At 41.2% G+C, this 26,491-nt stretch overlaps 3 protein-coding genes across 8 annotated transcripts; 1 reads left to right on the forward strand and 2 right to left on the reverse strand.

Moving 5' to 3' along the window:
- Positions 1-963: 963 nt before the first annotated feature.
- On the reverse strand, positions 964-9,135 carry bap1 (BRCA1 associated protein-1 (ubiquitin carboxy-terminal hydrolase)). 2 transcript variants are annotated; one of them, XM_054616256.1, is made up of 17 exons: positions 8,931-9,135; positions 8,612-8,641; positions 8,469-8,523; positions 8,166-8,298; positions 6,880-6,999; positions 6,410-6,471; positions 6,119-6,261; positions 5,943-6,021; positions 5,739-5,862; positions 5,363-5,495; positions 5,093-5,271; positions 4,135-4,271; positions 3,541-4,004; positions 3,057-3,292; positions 2,792-2,884; positions 2,627-2,699; positions 964-1,907 (listed from the first exon to the last, which is right to left on the reverse strand). In XM_054616256.1, the coding sequence occupies exons 1-17, from the start codon at positions 8,965-8,967 to the stop codon at positions 1,774-1,776; spliced, it is 2,232 nt and encodes a 743-aa protein (XP_054472231.1). In that variant the 5' UTR covers positions 8,968-9,135; the 3' UTR covers positions 964-1,773. The 2 variants fall into 2 exon arrangements, with proteins under 2 accessions (XP_054472231.1, XP_054472232.1); XM_054616257.1 differs by lacking the exon at positions 8,612-8,641.
- Positions 9,133-23,851, forward strand: rad54l2 (RAD54 like 2). Of its 5 annotated transcripts, none has more exons than XM_054616252.1 (22): positions 9,133-9,195; positions 11,557-11,758; positions 11,917-12,226; positions 12,317-12,453; positions 12,559-12,696; positions 12,778-13,010; positions 13,124-13,306; positions 13,431-13,564; positions 13,652-13,848; positions 13,974-14,316; positions 14,406-14,583; positions 14,721-14,951; positions 15,205-15,323; positions 15,594-15,712; positions 16,068-16,167; positions 16,263-16,468; positions 17,006-17,175; positions 18,017-18,213; positions 18,888-19,072; positions 19,227-19,316; positions 19,403-19,495; positions 20,181-23,851. In XM_054616252.1, exons 2-22 carry the CDS (start codon positions 11,608-11,610, stop codon positions 21,203-21,205), a joined length of 4,539 nt encoding a protein of 1,512 aa, XP_054472227.1. In that variant the 5' UTR covers positions 9,133-9,195; positions 11,557-11,607; the 3' UTR covers positions 21,206-23,851. The 5 variants fall into 5 exon arrangements, with proteins under 5 accessions (XP_054472227.1, XP_054472228.1, XP_054472226.1 ...); XM_054616253.1 differs by lacking the exon at positions 9,133-9,195 and adding an exon at positions 9,724-9,790; XM_054616251.1 differs by lacking the exon at positions 9,133-9,195 and adding an exon at positions 9,762-9,872.
- Positions 23,852-23,910: 59 nt separating this feature from the next.
- LOC129106173 (transmembrane reductase CYB561D2) lies at positions 23,911-26,014 on the reverse strand. The gene is made up of 3 exons (XM_054617520.1): positions 25,583-26,014; positions 25,444-25,481; positions 23,911-25,173 (listed from the first exon to the last, which is right to left on the reverse strand). The coding sequence occupies exons 1-3, from the start codon at positions 25,713-25,715 to the stop codon at positions 24,670-24,672; spliced, it is 675 nt and encodes a 224-aa protein (XP_054473495.1). The 5' UTR covers positions 25,716-26,014; the 3' UTR covers positions 23,911-24,669.
- Positions 26,015-26,491: the final 477 nt, after the last annotated feature.

Raw genomic sequence — 26,491 nt, forward strand, 5'->3', positions numbered from 1 at the left:
AAATTCAGATTAAGTAACAGACAATTGAATAATCAACTCATCGAGAAAAGTGAAAATTGATTAATTCGTAAAGAAAATAACTGCTAGTTGCAAATCTGATATTCTTAAATCCACAGATCTTGGTCTGTGTCTCTAAACCAAATCATAGGCAAACAGTGGTTACATAACATTACAGGATGTACAAATGTGCGGATGAGGCATATTTTTTCAAGCTCCCAATCCAAAATATGCTACTGTGTGGAAAATGAAATAAACAACTATATTATTGTGAAATAGAATCAAGAAGTCCTGTTAAGATTGGTGGTTTTGACTATTGGTAAATTATGTTATATGTTACAAAAGCCTGTTAACTAATTTGGTTAATTTGAAAATGCTATTTTATTCTGAAAAAATAAACTGAAGCTAAAATAACAAAAAAATGTAGTTGGAAGACATAAGCTGAAATTGTTCTGGAAAAATATATATAATTATTATTATTATTATTATTTTTACCCTGCGACAGACTGGCGACCTGTCCAGGTGAACCCTGCCTTCGCCCATTGACAGCTGAGATCGGCTCCAGCACCCCTGCGACCCTTAACTGGATAAGCAGGTTATGGAAAATGGATGGATGGATTATTATTTTTAATAATAAAATAATACCAGATCAAACTAAATAGGAATACAACATGTGCATCTAAATACACGTCACAGCCATGGTGCCACAACACAATCCCTCTGCAGAAAATCTAAAGTCCATTTTATTGTGAAATTCTCTTTACAGAGTAGCAAAGGAGATGATTCTGAGATGGTCCCACTCATACCTGAATGATTGCTCTCCCTAGTGTACACCAACTGTCACTACAATAAAACACTTGGGTTACGTCAATACATTCACTCCCATATAAAATACTGTAATTCTGGATCAACCATTCTAATCACAACACTTTAAAAGATAAGAATGAAATCTGGATTATAGCAAGACATTTTTATTGACTTAATTGTAGTATGAATTGGCAAATACACAGAACAACTGAACTCAGTGTACAGGTGAGCCAATTAACAGTTACATATGTACAAAAACATACAAGTGCACACATCCAACTTAATATTCACTCACTTTGAGATCCATTTCAAGTACAAAAATAACAAAAATAAGAGCGTGTTTTTCATTTGCCGGACCTCAAAAGATATTCATACACAGCAAGAGACCCTTTGTTGAAAAAACATTCAAGAGTGTGATTAAAATATGTTTTTTATGGTACAAAGTGAATAACCAACAGTGAAGAGATTATAACTGAAATGCTATGGAGGAATAAAACACATGGCCTTCTTTTGTCTGAACACTCAATACTTCATTGGCACCATAAAAACACAGGTAAGAGATGCAGTTGAGGAAATATCGACTTATTGTTACCAAATTGAATATTTAGTGACATACTAAACTGATCATAAGACTGTAGAGGAGATCTTTCAATAATAATGAATACTTTGCCAGATGAAAAAGCGTTCAACACCATTGGGCACATGCCTTTTTTTCATATTTACAAACAGTCAATAGCAGTGGCACAAGAAAGAAGAAAATTTACATTGAGTCTAAAATGGTAGTAAATATTTACATGAATGATAAGAACTAACCAAACAAATGGTCGATCTCATGAAGGAGTGGAGGCTCCGACTAAAATACAACCCTAGACTGCCGTTACGAAAGAGGTTCAGGATTGCATCGATTTCATTTGCTCTGTGGTGATTGCTCGGTGCTTGGTTTCTTGCAGAAGTTTTGATTGTTTGAAATTACTGGCGCTTGGCTTTGTACGGTCGGGAGCGTTTCCTGCGATCAGGCTTCCTCTGTTTGTGCAACCGGCCAATACTCACTCCTTGTCGACGACGCACGGAAATGTTTTGCTCCACAAGGCTGGCCAACATGCCTGAAAGAAATACCCAGTCACGATGAGTGATGGAGCAAAGGAATTAGAACAACAACAAAACAACAGATTTTAGCATGTAACTAGGATTTTTCAAATTTATAGTGGTTAAAATGTTATTTATTTTTTGTCTCTTTAGGAGGGATGTGGCGTAGTGGTTAGGGGTAGGGGTAGGGTTAGGGATGTGGCGTAGTGGTTAGGGGTAGGGTTAGGGATGTGGCGTAGTGGAGAGCAAGGTAGTTCTCCAATCAGAGGGTCGGTGGTTCGATACCCGGCTTCGGCAGTCGATGTGTCCTTTGGCAAGACACTTAACCCCAAGTTGCCTGCCATCGGTGTGGACTGGATGTTGCATGAATGTTAGTTAGAGTCTGATGGCCTGTCATCAGTGTGTGAATGGGTGAATGATATGCAATATACTACTGATTGTAAGTCGCTTTGGATAAAAGCATCTGCTAAATGACTGTAATGTAATGTAATGATATGTGCACACTTAGTAGTAATTGCATGCCTGTTGTAATTTGTTTGTTAAGCTGGTAAAGAGGAAAAAAGTGGCCCTGTATGTGTTTTCTACATACATAAATATGGTGTGATGTGAGTGGAGAGGTACACAACATCTGGATCCACCACAGTGAAGCCAGGAATTTAAAAGGTTTAAAAAAATGTTTTTAAAGGGAGAGAGCAGATAAGAGAAGAAGAGAAATCGTCAAGATGATGGGATTTACCTTCTTGGGCCAGCATTGATATAAAGGTGCAGATAAACTCATCGTAGTTATGGGTCCTCCTCTGATCATCAATCTGATCAAATGAAAACCAATTTATGATTAGAGGAAAACAAAAAAACATTTCTCTCACCAAAGTTGGATTGGTTCCAAGTAAACAAAACCTACTTTGTATTTCTTTCTCTTTTCTACTTCCTCCTTTAGATACACCTCATAATTGGCAATGTCGGCCTCCACACACTTCAGCAGTGCAAGCAGCTCCTGCAAGAGACGAATAGGATTAACCGCTCAGTGTGTTTTGTTTACTATACATTTCTAGTAGACAGCTTTAGAAACAGCTTCCTTATTGGCAGCAATGTTAGAGAAATGTGATGTTAAAAAAACATATTGGCTGGCTGATGTTCATATAACACTAGGAAATTCTTGGACTTACTTTGGGAGAGTACTTATCCCCAGGTGGCTTGGTGTCTGCCGTAGTTTCCGTAGCATTGGGCTTTTCTTTGCTAGGCCTCACCTCTGCTCCATCTTTGCTCTCCTCTTGTTTCATTTCCACAGACGGCCCCTCGTCTCCCTCATTCACGCCTTCCTTCTCTGCTGCTGAGAGGTCTGCTCTTTCGTCTTTTATCTTCTCGAGAGTGCAAGGCGGCTTTGTGCCATCAGCAGCCAAATCTACCGTACAGAGACGAGATGAAGTGAGAATCTATCAAAATGAGCTAAACTCAGACAATCTATTAATAATAAAATAGTGCATGTAATTCTCATTATAGGTCCCGTTTACGCCTATTGTCTAAAATGATTAATTTGCTCTGACTGTTCTATAATTATCAAGTGATAGACTCAAATGCTTGCGTCAGCGTAGACTTTTAAATTCCCCTCTGTAAATAACACAGACTATATTAACGACCTCTTGTACTCACCAGATGGCGGGAGAGCAAAGATCACTCCATCCTCCTGCAGGTGTAACAAGGCCGCGCTGACAGAGGGACCCAGTTCTCTCACAGCGCGGTTATGTCTGGAGTCTAGCCTGAGCATCTCATCTTCTCCAAACAGCACACGAGACAGATGGGATGCAACTGGACTGGATGGGCGCGTGGCAGCCTGGGAGCGGGCGGGTGAGCGTAGCGGGGAGTTGAAGGCGCTGCCAATCTCAGAGGCTGTGTCAGTGCTTTCGTTGCTGGGTGTCGGGGAAGGCTGTGAAGCAGATGTGATGCAAATGCCTCCTGTGCGCCCTTCTGTGCGTACAGAAAGGGGTGTATTTAGGGCATCTTTCCTTTGGGCTTCCTTCTTCAGTTTCTCAGCCAATACAGTGAGGGCAATCTGGCTCTCCATTCCAGTCCCTACACGCCCCGGTCGGGATCGCAGACTTGCCTTCCGTCTAAACCTAAAGGGACAGCAAATTCAAAAACAAGAGCAAAATATAAAAGATGAATCTAAAGAGCTTTAGCTTCCTTCAGTCGGGTCATAAACATAGAAAGAAATTATAAAATATTTATATACATTACGATGCTAACCTGTTGGATTTGGCTGAGGAACCAGTTACTTCCTCCTCCTCATCCTCATAATCATCTTCATCGTCAGAGTATTGGGGTTTGGGCGGCGGCCCTGCCACACGAGAGCGTCCAACTACAGCAGCAAGATCCTCCTCTTCCTGTTAATCAGATAATCTTAAGTGAAACTTGACATAATCTTTTTTATGCAGCAACTAACATGACTTTAAATTTAATCTGGTTTAACAACAGGAACAGAGAAAAAAAAAGGAAAATTGATACATGGGGCCTTTATTTAACAGTATAGTGGTTTGCATTTTGTACAATAGAACCAAAGCCTCTATCCAAGATCTTTTCTGGCCAAAATTGGTGAAGAATCTACAGAACGCACACTAAATCAAATCAAAAGACTTTTCAAAGGCAGGACCTTAAACAGGCCCTATTATGCTATTTTTCAGGTGCATATTTTTATCTCAAGTTACAGTTACAACATGTTTACATACGTTAATGCTCATAATCCTCCTTGTTTTTCTCATCATTCTGTCCTGCAGCACCTCTTCTCACCCTCTCTCTGAAACGCTCCGTTGTAGCGCTTGCTCCTCCCTCCAGAAAGCAAAGTCTGCTCTGATTGGTCAGCTAGCCCGCTCTGTTGTGATTGGTTAACGTTTCACATTTCAAAAAACTCTTCCTCCGGAGCTTCAGCTCCGTCTCTCTCTTTTGATGTTTTAGGGAGGGCCAAACTAGCCGATGAGTTTTACGTCACTTCCGGAACATTATGACCTCATAAAGTTACGGAAGTGAAGGAGAGAATTCAATCGAGCCGTTTCAGGCAGCTCAGGAGCTTCTGAGGGGGAGGGTAACTCCTTTTAGGTGTGGACTTCAGGTTTTACACTCTACGGACCTTTTACATGTACAGAAACACACTAAAGAAGAGGGAAAAGGTGGAAAAGCATAATAGGGCCACTTTAACTTCTGCTCTTACCAGCATTGGAGACTTGGCATAGTTGTGGTTGTCCAGGAAGGCCGGCAGCCGCTGAACGATTGGGTTGGGACTGGTGACCCGCTGGGAACCTCCTCCTGTGGGGACTGGTGGTTTGCCCATGACCTTAGCGTTGACTGAGGGGCTAGGGGTATCCTTAGACTGATCTCCTGACTCATCCACTGAATCGAATATGAGAGTAGGTGTATTTCAGTAGAATGTTAACAAGATGTATTTTATCAAAGGCTGGGGAAATAAAGCCAACTTAAATACCTGGATCAGCCCCCCGGGATGTAACTGGCTCCACATCTGCCTCTTTCTTTATCGCAGTGGTGTTATCATCAGCGGAGGAAGACTCCTGCTGCTTCTTGTCGTGGACAAGCTCCGGCTGAGTGAGCCGGATCATCTGAAGGCATGACAACATACAAAGGATATTGTACAACATATTCACCAATAACAGCAGAAGTCACAGAGGAGATCCTGCTTGGCTTAATATCATCCCTATCACATTATCTTATATTTCATACAACAACAAAAAGGCTTAGCATTAACTATAAGCAATACCACATTAGGACACCAAAACAAGTGTAAAAGATGACATCCTGCAGCAAAGGTTTTAACAATTCGTATTTGTATTCTTTTTCCTGACCTTCTGTAGACCCTCCAGAACAGTCTGTCGATTCCTCTTAAGAATTTCAAGTTTGGACTCGTACTTCATCCTGCGGTCGGGCACCACTGCCATGAGGTTGAAGCGAATGTCATGGTACGGTTCACTGAAAAAGAGCAGAGCACCAGCATGAGAAGAAGAAGGAGGGGAACCATCACTGCTTGAGCTTACTGGTTCAGGACTCACCCAGCAGTGGCCAGTCCAATCCTCTCCATGATAACCCGCCGAGCTTTATCGGTCCATTCCTCCTCCTCACCCCAGGGGCCTGAATTACAGTGAAATATTATACTCGTGTACCAGTGTGTGGCCTGGATTCAGGCCAGGAACAGGGCTCTGTATTTCTTTGTCAGTGTGTCTCATACCGTGGTCAATGGGGTAAGCCTTGAGTCCATCGAGCTCAAAGAGGCGGTCTTTGATGGGCACATAGCTCACAAAGTGGAAGGCCTCCATAGTTCGCACTGCACTGATCCCATTCTGTTTCTCCGGCAAGTGCCTGGGCTCCGGTCTCCATAGAAACACGGAAAGAGAGCTTAAGAAACTGATGATTGCACAAAGCCTGACATCTCGCACAGCGTGGTAGACCAATCATATAGGATTTTTTTTCCACAGAGACATGTGAAATGTTTTTAAAGGAACTACTGACTGTAACCTACCTGGCATGGCTGTTATGTGCTCTGGCAAGCTCTGGGGCATTTCCTATTGCGTAACCTTTACTCTGAAATATACATAAAAATCTAAAGTTAAAAGTTAAACATGACAGCGGGTGAGCAGGAGAGAGAGATGTGATCCGTTGAAATATTTATATTGTGTACTTTTGCATTTTGATGCAGAGAGAAGGATAGAGTGTGACTGTTGATACAAATGAAAACCTACCGATTTTAAAATATATCTGAGCTACAAATAGTTAAAAAATGCTCTCTGGGGCCATTTTTTTTATTAACTTCTCAATTAGCACCCAGCACCTATTAGGTTTTTGTCAACTTTCTACAAATTCTTTGACCCCAACAGCCAAAGAAAAAACAAATCTGAGAACTGTTTTTCAAATGAAAACTGTGAATATAAAGCACACTATTAAATTACACTTAAAACACAGATACATGAGTGAGTGTGAGAAACATCTTACCTCTGGACTAAAGCCTTTTGTGAAAGCCTTCATGCGGCTAAGGGTTGTGCCGAGCTCAACGCCACTGCAGTTCAGAAGTACACTCAACAAAGCGTGGGTGGCACATGAATTTGGTATCAACTAGATAAAAAAAATGACAGCATAAACACAAGTCAGAGTTAGAATATGCATTTCATCTAATTTGTTTCTTACTACATTATTACAAGACGTGATTTTTAAGTGCTGGAAGCTGAAAATAATCTTTTGCCTTTTTGTGGTTGAACTGATCTCTACAAATTTTAAGGTTCCATATAAGTTAGGATATAACAGCACTATATGTCCTTTCATTGGGGCGGCTGTGGCACATGAGGTAGAGCGCTTGTCCCGTAACCACAAGGTTGGTGGTTCAAACCCCTCTACCGGCAACATGCCGAGGTGTCCTTGAGCAAGACACCTAACCCCAAGTTGCTCCCCGGGCGCTTCATTGCAGCAGCCCACTGCTCCTCCGGGATGGGTTAAATGCAGAGAAATAATTTCCCCATTGTGGGACTAATAAAGGCTTAATTATTATTATTATTATTATTATTATTATTATTATTAATACTGAATATTTTGATCTGTGGTTTCATATCTTTTTTTAATCAAGCTTCTTTTTTAGCAGTACAGTCTCTTGAGATTAGGAAAATCGTGCTGAAATGATTGATCGATGATTAATAGTAGTTATTAAACAGAACATTTTCAGAAATGTTTTATTATTTTTTAGATATTAATGTACACATTTTGCTATGTATATTATAGAATGTGAAAACACCAAAAAAAATACTAGTTAAAACTTCCATAATTTGCTAGCTTATCGCAATTTCATAAAATTTTTAATTCTTACTTGTCTTACTTACTTGGCTGATAGTCAAAATAATTTCACAAATGACTTTCAGGCCAGATAAAAAATGAATGCCATTTTTCACCTTAAATGAAAAAGTAACAACTTAAATCCTAAAATAATTGGTATCTAATGTGACGTTAAATGGCTGTTTATGATTATAGATTATGAATGAAATTTGCGCAGGAGCATCGTATTTACTTTATGGACTATACTAATGCAAAAATGAATTTCCCTTAGATGACAATAAAGAACATTTTATTTTATCTAATTTAATCCAATATTGATAACATGAGAGCTCTTAGAAATCTGTTAAAGGTTTTATACCTTCAAACACAGATCAGTTGCTTAGTAACCAAAATACTTACATCAATCACATCAATAACTATCAAAGCTGATCAAAGTCTATGATCACATCAACACTTACCTGATGAGCAAAGAACATATCATTTACAATTTCCTCGTCAATGACAGAAGTCTCATCCACCAAAGTGTTGACTTTCCTCCTGGATCGACGTTCCTCAATCCACTTGAACAAGAAGATGAAGCCATAGACAGGGCTAAAAGATAAAATCAAGCCAAACACTGTTCACATGTTGACACTACAGTAACACAAGGTGTAAGAAAAGGGACATTGTGTATATTCAGATACAAGCTAGGATGGCACTGCTGGTTTTATTATTGATATACTGTTCATCAAACAGACTTTTATTGGTTACAAATGACATACCTTTGACATTTGCTTTGAAGATCATAGATTTCTTCCACTTGAACACCTTTGATGCCTGCAGAACACACACAATATACATTTAATTTGGCTTTATTAGCCTCAGGACAGGATTTAACTTTTGTAAAAGTGCAACCATTACTCACCAAAATCTTCAACCAGCAAAGTGAAAAGTCCTGAAATTATAAAAAAACGTACTTATAGTTCAATAACATAGAATATACAAGAATAACAATCATGAAAGAGCAGTTTAACGTTATTATTTAGGCTAATAAAGTTAATCCTCCTCATATTTTGGTTACACGCTCCATCAACTTGCACAACACATGACAACAGACATGCATATTGTTGTTAACCGTGTTTAAAGCTTAATAAGTCAAGCTGCTTGGAAAGCTAACCTGTCCATCTAGCTGTATGTGGAGCTAACGCTGGTGACGCTGGTTACGTTAGCTGTCTTCTTCTTACCTGGATCACTCTCGAGCTCGAGCCACCCTTTGTTCATTTTCGCATTGGAGCAAAGCTGACTAATCTTTAAGATGTATTCCAGTCCATGTCCGTAAGAGGCGTAATAATCTTAAACGACAATGCTGTACCCATTCACGAGAAGGCTGTGGAGAGCTCAAGATAAACACAATAGACAGAATTGGCCGCCTACAAACTACGTCATCAACAATCGACAGGGGGGGGTTGCAAGAAACACGTCCTCTCTGCAACTTCCTGTAGTAAAAAAGTAAGACCAGAACAATCAAAATCGAAAGTCAATCTATCAATACGTTTAATTTATTAGGTGTAGCTTTTTTTTCTTTTATGAAATGATGATAACATATATGTAAAAAAAATAAAAATACCCAGAAAACTCTAAATGAAGGCAAAGGTGAAAGTAGACGATTAAGTGAATGTCGTTATTTTTCGCACTCATGGCTATAAACCCAGACTTTTTTCCAATGCAGATCCACAGTGTTTTCAGCCATCTAGTGCGAAACAAAAAATGAAATTAGCGCATATTTAATAGTCGTATTTATAAACAAACTGGAACTCTAATGTGCAATATGATACTTCAAAGGTATCCATTTATACGTTGTTGTTTTGTTTGAATGCAACGTTGTAGGATTAAAGAAAATACTGATTGGGATGGGGCTGTTTACAACAACAAAAAAAGCTTGACGTATTGCTCGCATTAAAATAGTTTAATTTAGTTTCCCTCGTTAACGGGCTTTTATTTAGCCCCGGAACCAATCACTTGGAGTTACGTGTATGGGGACGGTATTTACGGTTACACTTGGAAAATTGGAAATTAGCAACGTTTATCAGTTCAATCTACACAGGTAACGTACTGTGCGAGTTTGTTGGTCGGTTGTTGTATGCACAGCGAGATTTCTTGAAGAGTGCAACCAGGCTGCATACGAGGTAAGAGCCGACGACAGCCCGATGTTTGAGCCCGACTGGCGCGTCTTAGCCAACAGACAGCAGCGTTAGCCTGGTTGTAATGCAGGCTAGCATTAGCTACGTTAACGGTACACCTAACGCTAGACGCGATCAGATTGTTATCCTTTAAGACAGCACATGAAACAGTCGGTTGTGCAAAGAAAGCTGCTGTGCTTTTCAGCCCCAGATGCAACCAAACACCCCCCTGTGTTTTGCTGCCACTAATGGACAATGTATATTCAATCAGTTACGAGGTGTTAGCGTTTGGATTTGCGTGCATTGTTGTGTAAGTAGCTAGCATATTGGTGTGCTGACCCTGAGGAACATTAGCATTGGTTTGCATTCATTTAGGAAGCCCATTAAGCCGAGCTATCGACGGGTGTTTGATGTTCATGTTAAACAACAATGCCACCAACAACATGATAAAAAGGTGAGCTGCAGAAATAGCTTCATGCTACTTGCTAACTGCCTCCATCCTCGGCTCAAAAGCCTTTGGGAGAAATCCCTCCCATGTTTCACAACATATATAACATTGAATATTAAAAAATAAATTCCGCGCTGATGAGTAGCCAGTTCTTTCTCTACTATGGACTCAGATGACTGACTGACATTCAGTATTTGATGTAGGTACAAATGTAAAAAATAATCTATGGGGGCTGGAGGAGCCTTACACATATACCCTATTTTGGATACACCACAAACATGACTAACTTCCACACAATGTAAACCCCAAACGTGTTAAAGTGTTTTGCTGTCAGACTTTAGTTCTGCATCTGTAAACTCACCAAAATTATTTTAACATATAGGTGGATATCCCATCTAGTTAAGCTGTTTGCAGTATTACCATTGTTTGTATAATCTGGCCAAATGACAAGGACTCAGCGGCAGCAGTTGTTCATGCTGACTTTTTTATTTTGTTTGTTTATATATCATCATCACAAGAATATTTAAAGGAGTTCAGTGTTTTTTGTCACAGTTATATTCTAACACTTGTTCATTCCTTTGTCATCAGCAATCTAGCCTAAATTAATGTTCTTGTTGAGAATAGTGCTTCTCTCCCTATTTGGGGTCAGAGCTTGATTTAGCATAACGGTTCACCTTTGCAGAGATGACGATGTAGGGCTCGGTACAAAGTTAAGTTTAGGTTAAGGGAAACCACAAATCAATGCAATAGCACAATTGGCCCTCTTCATAGTTATCTCATTCAACCTGTTGTCCCTTACTTTATTAAGGGCCAAATCATTCAGTCATATCCCTCTAGTTCTTTAACATCAACAGCTGGGTACCTGTTCTTTACAGAGGTGATTTTTAAGATTTTTCCTCCTGGTGCCCCAACTTGCCTCCCAATGGTCTGGCCCCAGTCGGATTATGTATCTGACATGTTTAAGTTCTAAGAATCCAAGAGATTTCTCAGGTCAGAGATCAGTCGGTTGCTATCAGATTTACAGTGTGTTAAATCAAATCAAACATTGTAGTATAGTGGGTAGAGAATACTGAAAACTGGAGATGGACTGAAGTTTAATCATTGTCAATTGTCAGAATTTATTAATAGTGCAACAATTTCATCATGTAAAAATACCAAACATTTGATGGTTGTAAAATCTCATTCTCCAATAACTAGTTTTACTTTTGAAATGTTAAGATGTGATGTCTTTTATTATTTTAGCGCTCCTGATGAAGGTGTGCAGGTAATACTTTGAGAGCCTTGTAAGACGCCATGTCTGAAGAGGCGATTTCAGAAAGTGACCTGGAGCCCAGCCTTAACAGTGAAGAGGAGTATTTGGAAAATGAGGAGGAGGAGGAGGACAATGAGGACCTGGAGGAGGATGAGGATGAAAATGATGGAGACGATGAAGAAGATAGTGTTGGTGAGTGACAAATGAACTTTTCTTGTGCCTTTTTATAATTCAAATGCATTCACAGACAACTGTAGAAGAAGAAAGAAAATTAATTGGTGCCCGTCAACAGATATCAACTGAAACACTCTTTTGTTTTTTTGTTTGTTTTTTTTTTTTTCTCTCTCAAGAACGACCTGGGAGTGCAGAAAGCAGGACCGAAACGGCTCAGGATGGCAGGGACTCCACTTCAACTACCTCCGGAGAGCCATCCCCAGAGCCTCCGTCTCAGCCTGCGTCCCCCCTATCCTCCAGGGTTCCCTCCAGACCTGCCTCTCGTTCTCAGCCTCCAGCCAGCCCAGAAAACTCGAGCCAGAGCAAGCCACCCTCCAGCAAAACAAAGAAACACAAAGCCTCTAAATCAACCAAATCTTCTAAGTCCTCGAAAGGCTCCAAACCTTCCAAGCCATCTAAGCCTACACACATGAGGAAGAATATCAGGTACATTTATCTGCTTGATAGTTTCCCTCAAGTACAGTATATTGCTAAATGTTGGTAATATAAAACTGAACTTTTTCTTTATGCTTACAGAAAGCTGCTGAAAGTGGATGAGCTGGAGGCTGGGACCAAGGCGGCTCAACAGGAGGAGATGGACAGGAGGAAGCGTCTGGAGCAGCAGAGGAAGGACTTCCCTACAGCAGCCTCAACTGTCCCAGACTCTCAGCTAGGTGACTGTCCCGCTATCAGTGAAGCTCTACTTTTCCAGCCATATTGAAGTTTGACATTTCTTTTGGTTACTTTATATCCTAATACTTTCCCATCTCTCCCAATAGTCGACACTGCTTCAATTTTAGGAGAAGTGTCTCACTTGGTCCCTGCCCTCCTGAGCAAGCAGGATGTGATCTGTCTGGACAGCAGTGGTGATGAAGATGAACAAGTGGACCAGCTGCCTGCGCTTGCTATTCGAGATGGTAAGATATCAAAAGATTTCAGATAATGTGAAGATGGCGCAAGCTCTCACACCGTTTTCACTTTCTCCTGTGATGATGTAGATATAATTGAGCTTAGTTCTGGAGACGAGGACGCCTTTCAGATCAGCAGCGAGTCGGCCGATGAGGATGCTGATGGCAGCGCCGCCTCAGAGGAGAGCAGCGGGGCGCACATCAACGATGCCATGAATCTGCCTGATGCCCAGGGTCGAGTGCTGGTTAATATCAGTCACCCTGCAGAGGAGAAAGACATTTACCTCGCTCCACAGCTGGCCAAGGCTGTCAAACCTCACCAGGTATGCCCAAAATATTGTACCCTCTGTCAAACTCTCAAAACATCCTCCTTCAGCAGCAGAAACCCACAGTCCAGTCTTGTTTACTCTTAAACATTTGTCTCCTTATTAATAAGATTGGGGGAATCCGGTTTCTCTACGATAACCTTATTGAGTCACTGGAGCGGTACAAGACCAGCAGTGGCTTTGGCTGCATCCTTGCTCACAGCATGGGGTTGGGCAAGACGCTGCAGGTCATTTCCTTCACTGACATCCTGCTGAGGAATACTGAGGCTCACACTGTGCTGGCCATTGTTCCTGTGAGTAATACACGTGTGTACAGTGCTAAAATAAATATGTAGACTAAACATTCATGTTCCCTGAAGTCGCTATCTTACTTTGATTAAATTAACCTCTGAATTTATTTTTTTCCATTCATGAAAGGTGAACACACTTCAGAACTGGCTGACAGAGTTTAACCTCTGGCTCCCACCACAAGAAGCCCTTTCTCCTGACACTGACCCTGCATTAGTCGCAGGCCGCACATTCAAAGTTCACATTGTCAACGATGAGCACAAGTATGTAACATGCCATGTTGTGTGCAAAGTTAGGAATTGATTGTCAAACATTTTAGCTGTTAATCACGCTGACTGTGTGACCTGCAGGACGACGGTGTCCAGGGCCAAAGTTGTTGAGGAGTGGTCCAGAGATGGAGGGGTGTTGCTAATGGGTTATGAGATGTACCGTTTGCTGTCCATGAAAAAGAGCTTTGTGATGGGCAAGAAGAGGAAATCCAAGAAGCCAGCAGGACCAATCATCATTGATCTGGATGAAGAAGATAGACAGCAGGAACTCATGAAAGGTCAGCAAAAGTCATTAGTTAAAGGGAGACAGTGGCCTAAACAATTTTGTGAAGTTGTTGACACAAATGCAAACTATTTACAGACTTATCCTCTTAATCTTCCCTTTTGACTTTTGCCTTTCCAGTTATTGAGAGGTCCATAGCGCGGCCCGGCCCAGATGTGGTGATATGTGACGAAGGTCATCGCATTAAAAACTACCACGCCAGCACATCACAAGCTCTGAAGAACATCCGCTCCCGGCGCAGAGTAGTCCTGACCGGTTACCCGTTGCAGAACAACCTCATTGAATACTGGTGCATGGTGGACTTTGTTAGGCCCGACTTTTTAGGCACACGTCAGGAATTCAGCAACATGTTTGAGCGGCCCATTCTGAACGGGCAGTGTGTGGACAGCACACCGCAAGATGTCCGCTTGATGCGCTACCGCAGCCACGTGCTGCACAGCCTGCTGGAAGGTTTTGTCCAGAGGTAAACTTTCTGTCAGTGCTGGATTTAGAAACTGGACATCATTGTGGAAAAAAAACCAATAATCTCTGTGGTGATTTTCTGGGTTACAGACGAGGTCATGATGTGCTGAGAGACCAGCTTCCCTCCAAGGAGGAGCATGTGATCTTGGTGCGGCTCTCTCCCATTCAGAGGGCGCTGTATACAGAGTTCATGAAACGCTTTCGAGAAGCAGGGAACAACGGCTGGCTCGGTCTAAACCCACTCAAAGCCTTCTGTGTATGCTGCAAGGTGAGGCTGTTCTACCTGCTGTTAGGTAGAAACTTCTGGTACTGAAGGTCCAGACCAACCTGTTTGGTGGTACATTTGATGAATTGGGTCTATTTTTGATAAAGAAAGCCTCCTTCTTCTTCCCTGGATCCCTCCAGATCTGGAATCACCCAGACGTCCTCTATGAAGCCCTGCAGAAGGAGAATCAGGCCAACGAGCACGACCTGGACCTCGATGACATCACTTCAGCTGGTAACACCCGCTGTTCTGCACCGGGTGCCGGCCTAAAAGCCAAAGGGGCCGACTCAAGCAACAGCAAAGTCAACAACACCCTGCCACTACTCAATGCCTCTCAGGAAAGAGCCAATCAAGTCATCACATATGAATGGGTATGTCATGACTGTCCGTGTGAAGCTGCTGTCTTCACGGCTCAGTTTTACATCTAATAGAGACTTCTTTTAGATCTTTGTTTCAAAACTCAAGCTCTTGAAATTTAGAATATTGAAATGTATACTCATTTTGTTTATTACTGATATGTCTGCTGTTCCAACATGTAATCTTAGTCTTCATGTCCGTATAGAAATCTGAGGTCACCGGAGTCTCACTGCCTTTTTAATTTAACCTTCACATTATGTGTTACAGGCAAAGGGCATAATGTCAAACTACCACACCGGAGTTTTGGAGAACTCCGCCAAGATGATTCTGCTCTTCCACTTGATTGACGAGTGTGTAGGAAGAAGAGACAAGATTTTGATATTTAGGTAAGTCTAACGTACATTGCCAAGATTTTGATATTTAGGTAAGTCTAACGTACATTGCCTTAAACACAAATCCACCTGCTTAGAGAAGACAAAGACTGAATTTGCATTTCAGCTTATTATATCAGACTTTTTACAAACTGCAGTAACTCTTGACTTCGAGTAAGTTGGCACAACACTGCAGTCACTTGGAGTCCATTATATTTCATAATACATTTCTAACCCAAATGTACTTTTCTTACCCCTTGTCTGTTTCTTCTCTTTACTTGCTAGTCAAAGTTTGTCCACCCTGTCGGTGATTGAGGACTTCTTATCAAAGAGACCCATGCCGACGGGTATCGCCTCCTCTGACGCCCAGAACCAAAACTGGGTCCGCAATATCAACTACTACAGTAAGTCATCCGATCTGTGCTCCCTCTTCTCTCTGCAGAAAGTGTGGTCATCACCACTGAAGCCTCAAAGTTGTGATAGTCTTTATTGATTGAATATCAATTTAGCTGCAATTCCTTGCAGTTCTTGACAAAAACATTTGAATGTTTGTTTTTTGTATATATTGTTTTGAGTATTTTTCATCTTGGCAGATTAGTAAAAAAAGGACTTCTCCCATAAGAATTTGATTGAAATGTCCATGATTATAATTTTCTGATATCTTAAGTATTCAATGAAAAATATTACCATGACACTCTCTAAGTGTTCAAGTGCGTTCAGGTGTTTCAGTGTTGAGAGATAGTGTTTGTCTGCCTACAGGACTGGATGGGAGTACATCTGCCTCAGAAAGAGAGCGACTTATAAATCAGTTTAATGACCCAGAAAACAATAAAACATGGGTCTTCCTACTTTCTACAAGGTATGTGTCTCTGCTCTCTTTTCTCTAATATTTTTTTCACACTTCCTACATTCACTGGCAGAAATATTCTCAATCATTTGCTGTGTTCCTTTCAGAGCGGGCTGCTTGGGGGTAAATCTGATAGGGGCCAACCGTGTGGTTGTGTTTGATGCCTCCTGGAACCCATGTCATGATGCTCAGGCGGTGTGTAGGGTGTACCGCTACGGTCAGAGGAAACCCTGCTACATCTACCGCCTCGTCTGTGATTTCACCTTGGAGAAAAAGATTTATGACAGACAGGTCTCCAAACAGGGCATGTCCGGTAAGAGATTTGTACATGTGAACTATCTTTATGTTAGACATTGAATTCATATTGCATTTGCACAATTAATATCCGGTTACTACTATGTGAACTATAGGGGTCTGTCTCATGAAGCGGGGAAGATAAGCTCTCCAGACCAGTTCAATGTATTACTAGTTACTTGATTAGGTGCAATCAATATCTGTTAACATTTACAGTTGTCAAATGGACACAAAGAAATTTCTACTCTGTTTTAATTCTTGATTTGACAATTAATGCTTGAATATATTTATTTTAAGTTATTATTGAGCGCATTAAACACTTACTTAAAGTCACTATGAGGACCTTTTTAACAGTTGTTTATTGAACTGAAATCCTGACGCTCCTTTTTAAAGGCACATTTTCTGAATGCGGACAGTGTGTATTTCTCCATTGATTGTGCATTTCGATACTTTCACCCTTAGACCTGCTTTATGATTTAAAAAAAAAATGACATAAAAATCTAACATTTTACAATATGGGACCTTTTTAAAATGTTGTGTCTGTGTTTGTTTAAAGACCGTGTGGTTGATGACCTGAACCCAGTGCTGAACTTCACTCGTAAGGAAGTGGACTCGCTGCTGCATTTTGTAGAGGAGGAACCTGATAGAATTTCTCTGGAATCCCAGGAGGAATTTGAAACCGTGATGCATCAAGCTTGTCAGCTTTACCCACACCTCATCACCAAGGTACAGTTGCATGATGGGGCATTACTTACACAGCCATTTAAAAGTTTGGAGTCCCCTGTTATATTTAAGTTTTTCTTCTTTCCTATGATAATGTCTATTTAAGACTTAATTAATATAATTCATACACCAAATGTATTATTTATGTTTGAAATAGTTTTGATGCCCCTGAACCCAGTGCTGAAACTGGTAAAGGAAGTGGAATCGCTTGCATTTTCAGAGGAGGAACCTGATAGAATTTTTTCTGGAATCCCAGGAGGAAATTAATAAACCACAATGATTCTTGCATTTTGGCTCTAAAACTCTCGGGTAGCCATTTTTCTTTGAGTCCTCTGCAGTCTACTCAGTAGTTGGATTGAAGAGGGTTAGACTGGGATTGTATGTTAATCTGATATTTCAATTCAAATAGTATTTCTAATGGGATGTTTTGAGAATGATTTGCTAAAGCAGCACACCTGTAAATATTTCAGCTTGTCATAAACTGAATTATTGTGCACTTGAAACCGATGTTCCTTCTCAAAGTTTTATTGGTTAATGTTCGAATTAAGGTATTTGATAACTTAACTCTAGCCCAAGAGCAGTGGGTGGCCAGTGGTCCTGGGCTACAGGAGTACAAAAACACAAACTTCTGAATGCCTAACTGCTTACCAAATAAAACACAAGAATGAAAAACACAAATTCATTCTAGTAACACTTACATTTCCTTAGAATTTCAGTTTGATTTAGTAATCAATCTGAAATGGGCAGAAGTCTGTCTGTGGTGAAGATCAACCTGCCTGTTCAATGGAAAATCCATCTTAATCCATCTGTAATTTAATTTCCCTCTTTCCATTTGTCTCCTTAGCAACCTTTTCATCACGAGTCTCTGCTGGTTGATCGGAAGGAGTCGAAACTGACCAAAGCAGAGAAGAGAGCCGCCAAGAAGAGCTACGAGGATGAGAAACGAGCCTCTGTGCCCTACTCACGGCCATCATACGCCCCCTACTACCCAACCAGTGATCAGACGCTCACAAACATACCAGCATTTAACCAACGCGGCTGGTGGGTTTTAGACTGCATGTTTTAGTTTGCATTCATTTTGGGTCTCTACTTTAAAGTGTGCATTGTGGTTAACAGATGCTTAGGTTTTGTTTCCCTGCAAACCATTAGCTCCCCGGCTACAACAACAAACTAACCAGCGGCGTTTTCCTTATATTCTGTAATGCAGTGCATTCAATTTACACTTTCCTCCACTAACATATTGAGGAGTCAGTGAAATTGCATCCACCATGGACAAAATCCACACACCAATCAGGCTGCTTTGCTTACTATCACAATTAAACCACCATTAAATTAGTTGCTTTTTTTGTGATTGAAGCTCCTCGTGAGTTTATCTTATTTTTCTAATACATTTCCATCAGACTTAGACTTTTCAATTCAGTTCAATTCAGTTTATTTTGTATAGCCCAGAATCACAAATTACAAATTTGCCTCAGAGGGCTTTACAATCTGTGCACATGCGACATCCTCTGTCCTTCCCTCACATCGGCACAGGAAAAACTCCCCTAAAAAACCCCTTTAACAGGGAGAAAAAAAAAAGGAAGAAACCTATGGGAGAGCGACAGAGGAGGGATCCTTCTCCCAGGATGGACAGAATGCAATAGATGTCATGTGTACAGAATGAGCAGCATAACAGTTGATTGAGCGTCTCATGAGTTCAGCCCTCATATTTTCAGGCGTCCGATGGCACGGCCAGATGACAAGCCTGTGGCAAGTGTGCGGCCCATCCAGTCAACCCCAATCCCCATGATGCCTCGCCAGGCCGGCATGGGCATGGCTGGCTCCAGCTCTGCCGGCAGCCTGCCTGTCAACTTCCTGCAGAAAGCTGGAGTTTATGTGCAGAGAATTGTCACCACAACTGGTAATGTATACTATTTTAAATGCTTAAATTATTGATTGCACCACACCAAACCCTGAAATGTGGTTTCAATCTTTCAACAGAAGCAAAATCAGTTCTTTCTTGTAAAAATGTAGTGACCAGACGATAACATCTTCCATTTTGTCTACAACTACAGATATTGTAATCCCAGGAGCCAACAGCACAACAGATGTTCAAGCTCGAATTAGTGCAGGAGAGAGCATCCATGTTATCAGAGGATCGAAAGGTAGTTGCAACGCATTCATTTCTCTCTGCATACAAACAATTTTGAGTTACTGCCGAGTCCATCACTTGATGTATTTTCCACCACAGGTACCTACATTAGGACAAACGATGGAAGGATTTTTGCTATTCGATCTGGAAAGATCAGTAGGCCAGCAGCCGGGGGCTCTGCTGCTTCAAGGGGTACAAAGACATATTTATTCATCTTGGTTCCAGCTTTATAGTTTTGCATTACAACCATCGAAACCACTCGCACAACGTTGAGGGTGATATTCTTTTACACGTGAAGTTCAGTTTACTTGTCATGAGAAATAACTATACAACATGTGAAAACAGTACTCTGTCTTCTGTGGCTCTGCAGGGGGAAAAAACCCAGATGATGTCATAGTGATGTCATCAGGGTCATCTCATTTTTGCCTTTAGACTTAGAGGTTATTTCAAAAGGTTTGCGTGGGCATTTTGGAGGTGTGGGGGTCAGATCAAAGACACCGTCCATTTGGAAGGATATGAGCGCTTGACCCTTATTAGGGAGTGAAAGTCAGATACCTCAACTTCTGCTGCACAGATTTTAAATATCCTTATTTAATTGTTTCTGACAACTCTCCAACTGTATGGAAGTGTCATACCTAATATGGAGTGCATGTTCAACTATTAAGTATGTTAAATACAATGTGTTGGAGAAGGAAACGCCATAAGGAATCACTGTTTGTTATTAGTTTCTAATAACATTTGCACATTAAAGGACATTGTGGGCTTCACCATCTAATTTCCAGGATTGACCTTTACAAACATAAATAAATTATTCAGAGACAGAGACACTGTACATGTCTCCTGACATTTCACGTCTGCATTTCTCTCTCCGCCACAGAGGCCCAGGGTTCCCTGATCCATCCACTCAGTAACGGCTGTTCGTCGCCTGTTGATCAACAGCAGGGTTCACCCAACGGGGAGCAGCGGCCCTCCTCTCCCTTAAGCTCTGAGATCCTCAGAGAGCTCAGCCGCTACGCTTCGTCCGCAGGTGATGCCACCGGCGGCATGGGGAATGAATTGCCGTCACCGTCAGAAATGTTGGCTGTAACAGCGGGGAATGAAGGCGGTTCGCAAAACAATCAGACTGGTGATCTCAACAGGCAGATCAGTGACGACCTGTTGAGCTCGGCTTTAGAGATGCGTGGCAGCAAGCGCCGGAGTACTGAAAGCCTGGGCAACACACAGATAGGAGGCAAACGCACCTCTGCTGCGTCACGTTTCTCCGGACTGTCCATGGGCTCCAGCGGACTCGGTTTTCCCCCCGTGGGTCTGAACTCCTCCTCCCTACTGGGGAATCTAGGTCACATGAGTCATCCTCTTCTGATGGGTGGTAGCGGTGGATCGTCATTCCTTCAGACGCCAGGACAAACCCTGGCTGACCTACAGAACATGTTCCCCTCTGCAGGCTCGGACCTACTGAGACAGTCCGCCACAGGAAACGGACACCATCCCACCTCCTCCTCCTCCTCATCCTCTCTGTCAAATGCTTTCTCCTCTGCTTCCACCACCATCCCTATGTCGTCTTCACCCTCGGCAGCGACCTCTTCCTCCCTGGGGTCCAGTTCTCTGCCTCCGTACTTGATGAATCCCAACATGGCTGGCCTGCTTTCATCTGGCTTCCCTCTCAACTACAGTCAGTCGCTGCTCTCTGAGCCCAGGATGTTCAATACCCCTCTCCTCTCTGGGTCGGGGGGATTCCCCACGCCTAACTCCAGCTCTGCTACATCCAGTTTCCTCTCCCATTTCAACAATCCCACTTCTAGCCTGCTGGGGGCAGCTCTGGCCCAGCCGGACATGCATCAGAGTACAGAAAACGGCGGCAGTAGTTCTGATGACGACGTTATCGAGGTGACAGGACAGTAGAGAGGCAGTTTCACACGCAGTTTTATCAATCATGGCAAACATAAATTAGGGATGGGAATGATTTAAATTTTTACTAAATTAACTAAATGGATTCTGTTACAGTATCCAGCCTAACCTATAAACCGATGGTCAGATGCATTGAGATATTCTGAATATGTGAGCACATCAGAATGCAATAAGGGAGAAGAGAAAAAAAGTGATGATATACAATCCTTTGATCATTTATATTACAAAAACCATCAATCAATAAATAGAGCTTTTCAGGAACTTAACAGTTACCTTTTAATCAAGTTCGAAAAGGATGTTCAGCGAAATGTGTTTCGGCCTTGCTGTTCATTAAATCAGCTTATATCGTTCACAAAATCCCCAGTGAAATTGGCTGCATTCCCATTCCTAATGGTCTCATTAAACCACACACAGACAGACTCTCATCTGCAAATGAGAGGATCAACTTGTACCTTAATGATTTTACAAAGTCAGAGTAACAAATCCTTATGCTGAATATCCCAGAGTTGTTCAGCTGGAGCATTGGAGCAGTCGGAACGGACCACTGCCGTTTGGGGACCAGCTGAATCTTTAGGACGCTTTCTAAGCACAGCCTCCACTGCGATACTTTAAATCAAGTCCTAACGGTGAAAAGACTGTCTTATCATGACATATTGCTGTGAAACAGTCTAGTGCAAACCAAAATTTGTCCTACTGTTTCACCTGTCAGCAGTACTCACCTGCTGAAACCTAATCTACTCCTTTTTTCTTTTAGCACAGAATCTTTTTCTACTAAACAATACTGGAAGGCAGCATAGTACAATAAATAGCTCACAGTGGCTAAAGAACGTGGTGTTCATATTTGTCAAAAATCCACTTGACAATGTATTTAGAGAAAATCCTTTGAGGCTTACCTTTAACAGCAGAATTCTTAGGCTTTCAGAGCATATTTTAGTCTTTAGCAATTTGATAGACATTGTAGCATCCCCTGTTGAAAGGATATTATGTGTGATATTATAACTGAACATGTTGATACTTTGTAAATAGCATCATTACTGTTGTTTATATTGCAAGTCAATACTGTGCAGTGTGTAGATTTTGGATGGAGGGAGATTGTTCATTGTTGGTCACGATGATAAACTCGTTCTCGCATTGATGCTGGGGAAACAAATTCATGTCCAACTTTATAATTGACCTTTTTCCCCTTTAAACTAAAATGATTGTACTTTCATGATAGCCTTTGATAACACGGGCTGGGACGAGGATTTGGACTGTGTTCTTTCATTTTTAGCCTTAAATAACACAAAGGGGTCTTGAGTCTTGAGCATTTATCTTAATACATCCTTTTAACAAATCTGTTAGAAGAACTACTGAGCATTAGGACAGTTTGTGTCAAACTCAGAACACCAGTGTCGGGCAGATTCAGCGTTGTGATGAAAAGCACCAAGTGTGGAAGCCGAAAGGAGCAGAAAGCAAGGTTTTATGTTGCTTGCTCATTCGCCTCTTGTTTTTGTTGCAGTTTTTACTTAAGTGTCCCCACCATCAGTCAGCCTACACCCTACATGTAGATTTGATGATCCTAATTTTCTAATGGCTTATTTTCCAAACCTTGCCGAGAACAAATATTACCTAAACTGTAGGAAACATTGCATTCATTCAGCCTGAGTGTCTAAAACCTTCAGTAGACGTAGCCACCAACCATCAAAACAGATAGCGAACATTTTCCTACAACCACCTGTGACTGTCGCAGAACCAGGTCAGGTGGTGCGGTGGCCTTACCGAACTGACAGTGCCATCGTGTGGTAGCTTTTCACAGAGGTGCGTCTTTAAAAGCGGTGCAGTGTAAGTAGCTTCTGTCAGTAGTGTCGGTCTGCGGTGCTTTAGGGAGTTTAGGTCTTTGCTGTCCTCTGTAGCCTTGTGTTTCTGTGTTGTGATGACACTTCAAGGTATGTAGATTTAGGAAAGCCCTTCTCCTTTGTCTGTAAAATAGGCTAGACACAGTTGTTGTTAGCCTTTAGAAAACACTGGATTACCTGAGACAACAGATCACTCCCTATGAGGTTAAATTTTGGTGTAGAAATGTTGTGGAGTCCTTTTTACTCCCGCTGTTCCCCTGTTGTTCTAGATGCTTCATTTCTATCATCGAAGATGTGTCCAGTTTTGTTCAGCATGTTTCGGGAAGTTGTGATGATTTGTTTCAGATTTGAAAGTGGAGCTGGCACTTACAAAAAGGATCATATCTGCTTGTTAACTGTGTGAGGTACATCGTATTGACTCCATGTCTTTATTTTCAGTCTTTTTGATCTGTTGGAAACATTTTGCATTTGAGTCTTGGGACTCTTCAATTTATAAAACAAAACCTGTCTGCCATTTCTTGTCAATTACGTGCATTTTTATGATCAATAGAAATATTTCAGTTTTTTAAATGTTTTTTATAACTTGTTATTGGCGGTTGTTTCCCCTTATTTCAATGTAAGTGTCCGAAATTTATTTATTTATAATGCAAAATACATTCTTTTTTGTAATTACGTTTTTTTTTATCGTTTTGTTCACTTTGACCCATTGACGGCTGATTCAGTAAGAATTTCGTACATGCAGCCTAGATCGAAGCAGAATATGACTGTGTTATCAATGTTATTTTAACAATAAAACACTCTTCTATTGCATTGTGAATCATTTACAAATGCTTTTAATTTACAACATATCTTCAGTGTTATGCATTATCTTTTATTTAAAACAGGTGGCTACATAAGTAATCACAGGCAACATAAATAGTCAAAAGACAGGATAATAAGCAACCTGAGATACAATTATTCAACATAATCAGGGCCAGTGGAAGGATTTTAGAATCTCTTAAGAAATAAAATATTTTTGTATTTATGGAGGTCAAGACATTCACACTGCACAGTTTGCAGTAGATAATATGAACAGCTTTATTTTCATTATTTAATGTATGTATTTTAAGCACACATTTTAAGCAATTTAGTCTAAAACAGAATCTGCATGCATGCTAGAAGCTCACTGCTCTGCAAAATGCTATAATGATTTTTATCAGGTATAATGTTAACCATGTTCACCAGTTTAGCTAAGCATGTTAACAAATGGGCAGTAAAAAAACAAAATTAGAGCTGAGGCTGATTGGAATGTCATTAATTTTGTAATTATGTGGTCACAAACTAAATCCCAGTGGGACATTTTAACCTATAAAAATAACCAGAAATAAATCCTTGGAAAAAAACAAAGATACGATCTCGGTGGTCTCAATGGTCATGTGTATATTCCATCCAAGAAAAGTAATTCATTATCCACGTTTGGCACTAGTGCTTCGTGACCTTTAAAGAGGCGTGCGGCTGCAGACATCAGTTCCTTTTATAACGATCATTCAAACCAAACCGATTATATGTGACTAATGAAATCTCGCGGACGAACCTTGCGTAAGTGTTCAGAGAATGATTTGAGTGTCAGCACAGTCTCTTCATTCAGGACTGCAGACGCTTCTTAGCCGTGTACGCACTGCTGACTTGACTCATTATGATGAGGGCATTGAGAGCAGAGCAGAGGGCTGACAGGTACCAGGTGTATTCCCCGACTGCTGCAGTAAACCAGCCAGAGCTGAGGCCGAGGAGCAGGCTGGCGCTGCCCAGCAGGTATGTGACGAGTCCAGTTGCTGCATGGTAGCGTTTGAGTTTGGCCAGAGACCAGCCTTTGGCCAGGGAGTGGTAGATGAGAGGCACAGCTGCCAAAGACTGCAGCCCCACCACACACACCGTGAGCAGGCCCAGAAAACCGTGCCACGAGGTGAAGTGGGGTTTACCGTTCAGGTGTTTGTTATAGGTGATGGCTGCCAGGCCCAGGACTGCACAGGACACACAGAGGCACTGCAGGATCCAGTGAACACGACCTTTTGTCTTGTGTGAAAACTGCTTCAAGAGGGAGCCATAGGGGGAGAAAAGCAGTATGGCTTCTGTCATGAAGAAGGAGAACTAATGGGAGAGGAAAAGATAAATAAATGGAGCTGCAACTCACCATCAATGTCCATCACAATTTCCCAAAAGCCCAAGATTACATATTCAAATTGCATGCACAATTCATCAGTTAACAAAAATAACTTTCTATATAAAAAAAAAATGTAATTACATACCTAATGATTAACTTAGTAACTGTGTCAGCTTTTTAAATGAAAATGTGAGGGATTTAATAAACTCATTATGTTAACATTTGAAAATGATTTATCATGAAAGCTTTCCACTTACAGCTAGTGTCATAAAGAAAGGATGCCAGGAAAACCAACCTGAAATAAAACACACAAACAAACAAATCAAATGAACAAATGGTATTCCAACAAGTTACACCACTACCATGCACCATATCTTTAATACTAGGAGCACCCACTTGTTCCCGGTCGAGACAGGACTGTGATGAACACAGTGAAGACGATGCAGATGCAGTGAGACAGCAGCGCGGAGGCTGTTCTGGTGTAACCGTAGATCCGCAGCTCGGGTCCAGCCTCTTTGTTGTAAACCATATTAAAGACAATGTATGTGGACTTTGGCAGCTCAACAGCAATCGACCTAAAATTAACTCAGCCAGTTTCAGCCAAACAGAAGCGGAAGTGGTGATTAATGATGAGTTGTCGTTGCCACCTCGTGATAAAGTGTTGTTGATTTACAAGCTAGAAGGCGGGACTTTAATAGAAGAAGACAACTTATACGGATAACGGCCACATGGCGGTAGCTTGACGACTCACATAACTTTATATCGGCTAATGAAGTCCAATGTGCTACTATCGCTGGACAGAAAACAATAAAACATCCGGTTAGTTATTTTCAGAATAAAGCGTTAGTTTAACAATCTACCGGCACTCAGAAGACTATAAGGGCTTTTCTGGCTCCACCAAAGAAATTGTCAGAATGTAATTTCCATTGTCACTTAACCTTAAATAAATCATAGTCAAACGGATTTGTAACTGTCTTTTTTTTTTTTCCAGGGACAACATTAAGGTGTCACTTTCAGATTATAAAATGTAGGTAAACACATTTACATCTGGAAAGAGGTTTTTTTTATATTCCCTTATATAGCCAAACATTACTCAGATTAGTATTAGAGTCCACCTCTCTGTGAATACAAATAAATAGTCAATTGTGTCCAAACTTTGTTTACGCTTTTGTTCTGAAATTGAAATATCCGGATATCTCCTGTGTTTATGTTGGTGAACTCAGGTTAACTTAACGCACCCGCGCCCGGCTGACGTGGATTCCTCCAGGAAAGATTTCCCACATGCATTTAGTGAAAACACGTTTT

Source organism: Anoplopoma fimbria, chromosome 17, assembly GCF_027596085.1.
Source record: "Anoplopoma fimbria isolate UVic2021 breed Golden Eagle Sablefish chromosome 17, Afim_UVic_2022, whole genome shotgun sequence".
In the NCBI taxonomy this organism is placed as follows: Eukaryota; Metazoa; Chordata; class Actinopteri; order Perciformes; family Anoplopomatidae; genus Anoplopoma; species Anoplopoma fimbria.